This window comes from Sardina pilchardus, chromosome 8 (genome assembly GCF_963854185.1).
Source record: "Sardina pilchardus chromosome 8, fSarPil1.1, whole genome shotgun sequence".
Lineage (NCBI taxonomy): Eukaryota > Metazoa > Chordata > Actinopteri > Clupeiformes > Clupeidae > Sardina > Sardina pilchardus.
Window position 1 is genome coordinate 16,557,199 of NC_085001.1, and position 10,000 is coordinate 16,567,198.

General features: G+C 45.9%; 1 protein-coding gene across 2 annotated transcripts in view; it reads right to left on the reverse strand.

The window, feature by feature from the left end:
* The window catches only part of ccser1 (coiled-coil serine-rich protein 1), an 81,245-nt gene that overhangs the window by 33,837 nt on the left and 37,408 nt on the right, over positions 1 to 10,000 (reverse strand). For both annotated transcript variants that reach the window (XM_062542971.1, XM_062542972.1), the window contains exons 7-9: positions 6,853 to 6,930; positions 3,003 to 3,095; positions 700 to 777 (exon numbers count right to left, since the gene is read on the reverse strand). In XM_062542971.1, coding sequence (XP_062398955.1) covers positions 700 to 777; positions 3,003 to 3,095; positions 6,853 to 6,930 — 249 coding nt within the window. The remainder of the gene's footprint in view (positions 1 to 699; positions 778 to 3,002; positions 3,096 to 6,852; positions 6,931 to 10,000) is intronic.

The following is a 10,000-nucleotide window of genomic DNA, read 5'->3' on the forward strand; positions in this document are numbered from 1 at the left end:
AGGCCCTCTAACCGCACACGCGCACACGCACACGCACACGCACACGCACACGCACACGCACACGCACACGCACACAGTGCTTCCACTGGCTTCATGGAATTACTATGCTGGCGTTAATATGCAGCACCTAGTGTCCTCAGCGAGTGCACTGAGAATTCAGCCAGTACTGGAACACAAAGGATTATGAAGAAGTGTACAATGTGGCACCTTTGTGTTTCAAGCTGTTGGAACTTTGATTTATTTTTATTTTTCCGCTCCCACAGTCGCTGTTGTTGTGGTTCTGCCCTTGTTTCGAGGCGCTTTCCTCAACATTTTCAGAAAGTCACCTCAAAAATCAAAACAAAGCTAAATAATATTAACCAGTGCTCTGGGAAGAATACAATATGAGTCAGATTAACTTAGCCATTCATCATGGCGTTACTACACACACACACACACACACACACACACACACATACACAAATACAGCCACCCACACACAAACAGCAACGCACATACATACAAACAAACAAACAAATAAAACAAAACACAGAAAAACACCGCACCAGGAAGTTCATTGAGCACCAAAATAAAGCACTGCAGAGCTTCTGAATAGGGTGACTTGTAATGCAGGCCCACCGAGCTAGATAGCAGCTGGGGGCCTAAGAGCATTCTCAATACCCTTAAGAGAGCTCTTACGGAGATGTAATGGGCACCCACCTCTGGCATTGCCGTATCTGTCTGCGTGGACCTGTCGGCTTTTTGGCAAAGAGGTTTCTGGGCAGTGTGGACGGTCTCCTGCAAACAGAAATGCACATTGAGTAAAGCTAAGCGTTTTTTTTTTTTAATGAAAACCTTTAATTATGAGATGATACTGTAATGGTGAAAAAACTAGCATGGTTCTGTGCACAATCCTATGATACAAACCATAATGAAAAGCCATGCCCCCCCCCCCCCCCTCTCTTCATATCCTGAATAGCAACCCAAATCATATAAAGTGGGTTCCAGACTTGGCCTGGCTAATGGACCGTCTCTCCCATCCTGGGCTGTTTCCTTTTAAAAATCGTCTTGATCAGACACGTCTGCATCAGCCCAGAATGCTACTTCGGCCTGGAGACACCGGCTCTCTTTGGAAGTAGAGCACTCTTTCTTGGCTGCGGAGTGCTCCTCCGAGACGATGTGGGCAGCTGACGCTCCGTTAATCTCAATTCCGTCACAGGGATGTCAAACCCCTTGCAACGGTGAGCATATGTCTCAGACTGGCAAACAGTTGTGCGCAGGGAATAGACGTCACTCTTTTTTGCACGGAGCCTGTTCTCAAGTGAACCCCCTTGCCTGTTGTGGACGCTTTTCAAACACCGTGGGTAGTGTCCAAAACATTAAAAGTCCAATAGAATCTCCAGTTTTCAAACAGTTAGGTTGTGTTGCTAGAGAAGCCAGAGAATTAGGCCTTACGCCCTGGATGGAAATCACCTGGCAAACAGCACACTGTCACTAAAGCCCTTGGACACTTACACTGACTATTAATGTAAATGCTGCCAAGACTGGTACAAGCTTCCGTGGCTCTGGTGAAGGCTCAGACCAAGATAAAGACTGTAAAATACTGATGTATGGCGCTTCGGATGGTGTGGGTTTCCTTCTTTGCAATGTGAGCAACACAGGCTCGGAGCCGAACCCACACACCATTTTGCAGGAGAGATGGACTTCAAGCTTGCATCCAAAGGATAAACCTTAGGGCTGGTAATAGGTACTTTGTCTGTCCAAGACTTGCTGCTGGTCCACTGATAACAATGCCCTACAGTCTCAACAGACATGCTAGAAACGCTAACGGCATTAGCTTTTTAAAACCAAACACCACTGTAGCTCAACTAAGATGTCTGAAAGACTGAGAGAGCTATTTCATACAATGAGCTCTGAAAGCCTTATTCAGCTAGCACATTTCGCCAATGATGTATTAGGAAGTCTCTGAATGAATTCAGCACTACAGGCAGTTGAAAGAACAAAACAGTTATTACTTAGAACAGTAAATTAAATTAACTGTCAGAGGGAGGAAAAGGGTCTTGCCTCTGTGGTCACAGGCTAGTCGATTTCTTGCAGTTTGAGCATGATTTATTTATTTGGTTGCTTTTTCAAAATGGGATCAAAGCGTTGAGAAAGCGCAAATCCAGCAGTGAGCTTTCCACCCCGGTAGTCAACCTTTCCTTCTTCTCTTTAATCTCCACAAGAGAGGGGGAGAGGAGAACCAAGTAATGAAATTGATAAGCTTTAGAAAAAGCTAAAAAAAATCTGCTGGTGGAAAAACAGCGCAGGAGGAAATTATGTGGCATTAAAAAGGAGAAGAACAAATCCAAAACTCTCAAAATGTGTCCCCGCCTTCCTCCTCCCCCTCCTCCTCTTCCTCCTCCTCCTCCTCTGGGTACCATCAGCTCCCTCTGCTGTTCCTCATCTCTCTTCCACAGTCCTTCTCCCCACACGGTCCCGGCGGTCCCGTTCCCTCGCCACCTCTCAGGAACCCATGAGCTACTGTAGTCTGGTCCGTCGGTCTATTTTACATATTCATCCTTACGGAGCCAGACGCTCTAAGCTGCCGTGCCGATGGCTTATCGGCCGGAGCCAAACGGAACACTCAGCACCCTGGTGACGGGAACCAGTAATGAGGAATCTCCAAGGGAGGCAATTAATGGGAACAGACCAGGAGAAGTGGAACGTTTGATGTGGTACGACCCAAGGGGGGGGACCCAGAAGCGGGTTGGGGGGGGTGGGGGTGGGTACTGGGGTTGTGTGAAGTTGGTGATACGGTGGATGTGGATATGGGTTGGGTCAAGTGGAGGCGGGCTGAGTTGGGACCTGGAGGCAGTAGGGGCCTAGGGGGTGACCTGAGTGGGACGAGGACATGGGGCTGTATGAGGTCGAGGATGTGGATGTGGTGGATATGAATGGGATGTGATTGTGGGTGAGGGATGTGGATGTGGATGTGGATGTGGTGGAGTGTGGATGTGGATGTGAGTCAGGCCGGGTCGTACCAGTTGGGCTTGTAGTCTCTGGATCAGCTCGTCCTTCTCCTTCAGCTGCTGCTGCAGTGCCGCGGTGGCCTGGGCCTCCTCCTTCACAGGGTCCTGCGGAGAACCAGCAGAATCTTAGTCCAACAGCGGGCATGACCACAGAGAAATACACAAATACACAAACAGATAAATAACCACAACAAGTTCCACAAACCCATCCTGCAGGTCAGAAGAAAGGAGGGCCATAAAAATATGATTTGAGAGTGTACAGGGCGGAGTGTGATATGTGCTTTGTTCCGTTTGAGAGTGTGTGTGCTTGTGTGCATACGTGTGTGTGTGTGTGTGTGTGCTTGCTTGTGTGTGTGTATATATGTGTGTGCTTGCACATTAAAGTAGCTCCTCCATAAACTTCATGTCAGCGAGCCCTATTTTCCCACGACCTTCATTTGTAAGCAATCCGGGGTGGGTGGAGCACACAAGCGAGTGGTGGGTGGAGGAGCGTATTGAAGGGGTGTGTGTGTGGGGGGGGGGGGGGGGTCATAGTTGTTGTGGGCTGCTCCAAGGGCAGCTCTGAAGGACTGAGAGAGGGAGAGAGAGGGAGAGAGAGAGAGATGCGGGAGCTGTGCGTGTCCACACGGCGCCACGAGGCACTCTCACTGGACGCACTCAGCAGAGCGAGCCAAACTGAACACGCGCACACACACACACACACACACACACACACACACACACACACACACACACACACACACCACTCTGAGTCAGGGTAGACTGAACGTACGTGTGCGTCTCTGTGGGTGTGTGTGTGTGTGGGTGTGGGTGTGGGTGTGTGACACAGAAACAAAATAATATAAGCTCAGTGGAATATGTATTCAGACAGCACAAGACAAGACCTCAGAGGCGGACCTCAGATGTTGGAAGACCATACTGGAGGGCTGGAGGTGTTACAGGACTGTGCGAGAGTTCAGAATCCAAATGAAAAATCTGACGCTGGGCCCAAGAGATGTGTTAGTGTTTCAAAGTACCGAGGAGCTTGGGAGCTGCTTTGGAGATGCTTTTGGAGCAGGAGCAATCTGGAGCATTCTTTCCCCTCAGAATCTGTGTACAGCATTTCTTCCCCTCACTCACACAAACACACAAACACAAAACACACACACACACACACACAAACACAAACGCAAATAAACATACACACACAAGCATGCATGCGCCCGCACACACACACACACACACACACACACACACACACACACACACACACACACACACACACACACACACACACACACACATACAATTGTCTCATTGACTACATTATTAACTGATGAGCGAGTGCATTAAAATTAAATCAGGCATATTGTACAGGCCTGCTACCAAGTACTGTATGTACAGGACATCCCTGTTTGACTGTTTCCATAATAAAGCCACTGCGTCTGCCCTATCAGAAAGTCATGTCCTGAAGAGGTCACTGAGTAAACAGGAAAATATAGCGCCCCCCCCCCCCCCCCCCCCCTCTAATTCCCAGCCCAGGGGTAAACGTTTAATTATATCTTAATTATAGATGTTCACCAAGAGGCACTTTATCTCCACATTAGCATGTAGGACCTCGGGAGGGCTGCGCGGGTCACAGTCACAGCGATGAAGACACACACACACACACACACACACACACACACACACACACGCACACACGTGGGGTGGAGCTAGGCACAGGTCCCACAAGCCCACCCCTGACACACACTCACACACACACACACACATGTTCTCTCTCCTCACACACTGCACGAGAACGCCCAACCGATGGCTTCAAACGCCTCCAACATGCCTGGTGTTATCCAGCATGGCTCATGGTGAGATTAAAGGCAGGGAGCTGTGTGTAACATGCAAGACGAGTTCACTTCACAGACAGGGAAAAAAAAATCAATGGACAGCAAATAAGGGGAGGGAGAAGCCTCGGGATGCTCAGATTCTAGATGCTACACAGAAGAGTCTTCCAAATGAAGAACATGCTTTGATAGAAACTTCTACCGTGATGGAAAACGTATGCAACTGATCTCTTCAATGGAACCGTACAGTATATCTGCAAAATATTGAGGCCTCTAGGGTTGAAAAGGATAAAACAAAAACCAAATGAAATTATATGAGTCTCCCGCGTAATTGAGCTGACTGAGCAAAGCATGACAAATAAAAAATAATAATAAAAAACGAACACTCTTTCTCTCCACAAACAAGACGGCAGAAAGACTCGCGTTTCGTTACAGCAAGGGGCAGACGGGATGGGCGAGCTAGGTCCTCTGGTACTGAGACCCTTCATCACCTTCCTGAGGAGTGGTTGCGCATTAAAGCAGCTCAGTTAGCCTGGCCACGACCGAAGCGAAATCCGCCACGGTAAAGCAGCTTGCCACGGTCGCTAATTACACAACGCGGCGCAAAACAAATGTTCGCTAAACAGAAGTTTTTCGGACCAAAGTAGGACGCGCGTTGACACCGTTTCGTCTCAGGTGGATACCGGGCCAGCTTTATTTTTAAAAAGGACTCGGATTTTCTGGAACAGCAGGGACAAGTCCCAGCCCCTCCCACTCTCTCTCCCTCTCTCCCCCTCTCCTTCTCCCTCCCTCTCTCCCTCTCTCTCTCTCTCCCCTTCTCTCGCTCTCTTTCTCTCTCACTCCCCTCCCATCCTCTATCTATCCCTCCCTGTCATCCAACACAATGTCAGATGCATGGGGTCCTATTCTGAGCTCCTGCTCCACTGGCTCCGTGCGGAGACATTGAGACGCGTACGTGCCGGGGCGGCCTCGGGAATATCACATGCCTCTCTCCGCTCCTCTGCGGCGCCGCCACTGACGGAGGTGGTGGTTGGAGCTGGAGCTGGAGCTGGAGCTGCTGGCCCTACTGCTGCTGCTGCTGCTGCTGGTGCTGCTGCTACTGCTATACTGCTGCTTCGCCTGCTCCATGTAGGTCAGTAAGGAGGACACAGTGGCAGACCTCGTTTCCATCGCACTCCGTAGGATTTTTAAAAACTCAAGAGCGAGCGCATGACATGGAAAAAAAAAAATTATAATCTGCACAGTGACAGCGACAGATGAAATAAAAAAAGAACTCTTACAGAGTGGTACTAGGCTCAAACACTAAAACAGTAACACATTCTTTTACAAAAAAAAACAAAAAAAAATGGGGAGGTATCTCTAAGGGATTAGAGTCCATAATAACATAATCGCGTAAAGACATATTCACTGACAGCTTATTGTTGAGAGCGTCTCTCTGAAGTTAGCTTTGCTGCACAGAAAGGAGCAGGCTCTGTTCAGAAGGAGCAGCCCTGGCCATGATTAGAGCCATGAATGAGGGTCATCCAGCGGAATACAATGAGCCAGTTCAGACGAATGAACCCAATGAACAAAAAAAGCAACACACAAATAAAAAAAAGATCTTTTTTTTACTCGGTGCAAACAAAAAAATATATTAGTGTGCTCCGGATCTTTCTTTGGGTTCAGTCGTCTGAAGCCGTCCATTGTATTTTGCTAATCTTATACGGTCCTGTTCTGCGAGTATCGACCTCTTGCGGAGGGATTCCCTTTATCATTCACTCTGCCTCTATATGAAGCACGGTTTGTCTCTTACTTGTCAATCCTTTTCTATTGTGGCCCCCTTTTGAGTAGAGTACATAGTGCTTCAAAGACATCCTTGAATCAAAGTGCAAATCACTTTTCCCGAAGCACTGGATACAATTAAATCAGAGGCTAGGGGGCCCTGGGTGTCGCATTCTGGCAAACACTCTACCAGAACTAAGCAAGTCAAGAATAAAAAGAGGTTGAAGAGACGGTTGAAACACAGGTAATCTGTTGCAATGAAATGAACTGTATCATGCAATTACCTTGAAGGGAAGCGACTTCTCACTGCAGGGGCTTATGGGTAGGGAGTGGAGGCTAGTGGCTGGACTGGTGTCAGTGCTCTGGAAAACAAGAAGCGGCACAGTTACAGTTACATGTGAATGCACATTCTCCTCAACTTGACAGACATCCGCATTCTCAAGGCAGAGTAAAGTTGATGCAAGCTTACATATTGCCAGCAAACTATGAAAGTACTGTATCTAGGTGAAAGGAGGATCTGTTGGCATAACTGTAGGTGAATGATGAAGAACATTTATAACTGTTTATATATAGGAATGACAATGCTAGCTAAAATAAGCTACCTTTGACATCTAAAGCTGATATCAGTGACAGTTTGAAAGTAGTGCTTAGCAACTAAACTATTTGACACTTTCTTCAATAACAACTGAACCACAAAAAATAAACATCAACAGAATTAAAAGAATTAACATTATATCATTCCTCCCAGATCTCCGTGATCTCCATTTTAATTAATTTTCATAATTGTTTTTGTGAGACTGTGTGGTTTATGCACACATTATACACAAGCACCGAAAAGAACCTGGGCCAAACAAAGTCGAAAAACTTCACCTTTCCATGAGATGAAAAACTGCAGCAAAACCCCTCCGTTTTCGGACGCTTTACAGTTAAGATATTTTAAGTTATGGAAGCAAGTCCTAAATGTGTCAGCTTTGATCAATGGCTAACCTACATGGCTGTCTTACGGTCATAAAAGGAACTGTTACCACTGCAGACAAATACACACACACACACACACACACACACAAAAAGGGCCCATTTGAGGGCTGTGGTAAAGAAAATGCAGCAAAACCTCAGAATCCAAAATGTCAGGATTTATGATTCACTGAAGGGTTCATTTAATTTATTATCATAACTTTATACTTGGTGTTGCAATAGAATTGTATGGTATGATGGTATGACATGACTGAATACATTACTGTCAACACCATAGCAATGATTTAGGATGTTTTCATACCTATTTTGTTCTGGACCATGGGCTGATGGACACACACACACGCACGCACGCACACACACACACACGCACACACACAACCTATACAGTACCCTTGTGATTACTAGTGATGGTCTTCATGTTCTACTATTCAACTTCAGAAAACATCTTATATAAGTAAACATACAGTAGTATTTGCCGTCAATCCTCATTTTGTTCACTAGTCCACAACATTGATAGTTCATTCAATGTTGAAGTTCATTCCAAGTTCAAAGCTAATTTGCCTATATTTGCATATTGTCATATACTGTATGCCTATTCAAAGTTTCACAGTAACATTTCCAGTTAAACACTCCTGTAAATCTGATGTTTTTGTTGTCTGTTTGCCCCTGAGCATCTTATTTGAAGGATTAAATATGGGGTTTTCCTGGATCATGAGACATGGTAGCCGAACGAGCTAGACCCACATCAATAAGTAGGGTCTAGGAACTCACCATAGCAGGGCTCAATCAGAGGGATGGGATAAACAGTTGTCTTTCGAATTCCCTCTCCACGCAATAGGATAGCGCTAAACTAATCATCTTCTTGTTTTCAAGTAGTAGGATGCTTAACGGCTCTCAAGTCAACGGAGAGTTGCTGGACTACCCTGGCAGCAGATTAGATTTGCTGCCGCTAAGGGCATCTAGATTTCTAGGCTAGAGACATGGGTGCTTCCATACAAAATGTGTGAATACTAGTTGAGTGGACATACAAAATGTGCAGTGTGATTCAGCATGACAAACTGTGATGTTTGTACTATTTTTGATGTCTGTGTGTTGTCTCACAAAACATTGGCAAGTGGTGAATTGTCAGACTTTTGCATTGATGTGAACTCACTAGGTTCACTTATGAGTCATAACGAGCCAACAGTGGCCAACTTCCTAAATGATTTGAATTCAAATATCCGTTTACTTGTTATTTGTTCCTGCACCACTTCTGGAGACACATCCACCTAGGGACGTGAAGCTCTAATTCCTAAGCTCTTATGAGTCATATGAGAATCCACACGCAGCGCAGTTTCTCGTGGATGACTGACATTCGTGCAGCAGCAGTAATATCAAGACACCAACCTGGTTCACAGTTTTACCTGCGGCGGGTAGCGAAGCTCATTTAATGACCTCTAATGTTCAAATGTGATTACTTTTCTGTGCCATTCTATTCACATCCAGTTTCAGTCAAGAAGACCCCTGCTTTGCTCCTTCCTGGATTAGACCGAGATGAAATGGCGGAGAGAGAGAGAGAGAGACAGAGAGAGAGAGAGAGAGAGAGAGAACGAAGCGAGGGAGCGCGAGAGACGAGCAAAAAGCCTGGCTCAATATCAGGGGGGGTCAGGCAATAAAAACCAGAGTAAAGTAACAAGTTATTGTAATTCTTGTTAGTGAGTGGTTTACATACGGTGATGGAAGGCGGTGCACATTTGCAATTTAATGAGAGCGCGGAGTCAGCGAAGAGGGCAAACAATTTTCTCTTTAATATTCATATTCTTCTGCTGTGTGCTGTCCCCTAGACCTTCCGTGTGGCCTGTAATTGTTATTTCAGGGCTCCCTTACAGGGAAGGTTACAGCGTTTTTTTGAAGAGGGCAAGACAAAAGAAGACATCTCTCTGACAGTTCTGTTTCGTATAGGAAATCGGTTGAAAGCTCGCCGTTGTTTTGAAGACACAGGTGCTATGGCCTTGACAGACAACAAAGCTGTTGTGCTTTGATTGTAGACAGTCAATGCCCCACGCTTGGCAGCCCGGCTTCTTCTCCCTCCATCTGAACGGCAGTATTTCTTTTTTTTTCTTCTCTCGATTGTAGTGATCAAAGATGAGAACACCTACGGCACAATCCAAAATGTGTGTGTTTTCATAACTACCAAAAAGCTCAAGAACAGATTTCTTCTGCCAACTTTTTGTTGCGTGAGGAGAAAGACTTCTTATGAATACATATTTCATATGGTGGGCATCACTGCTTCAGTCTCTTTTTTTTACCTACTGTACAATGCAGCCAGATACACTGAAACTTTAGAATCTAAAGCACAACGAGCCCCTAGTCAAAACCAACACTAGGCACACGTTAAACCAGAAAATAGTATTTTCATCAATTGACCAGGGGATGTCATTAAATTACCAAAATAACGAACATTTACACCTGATAAAA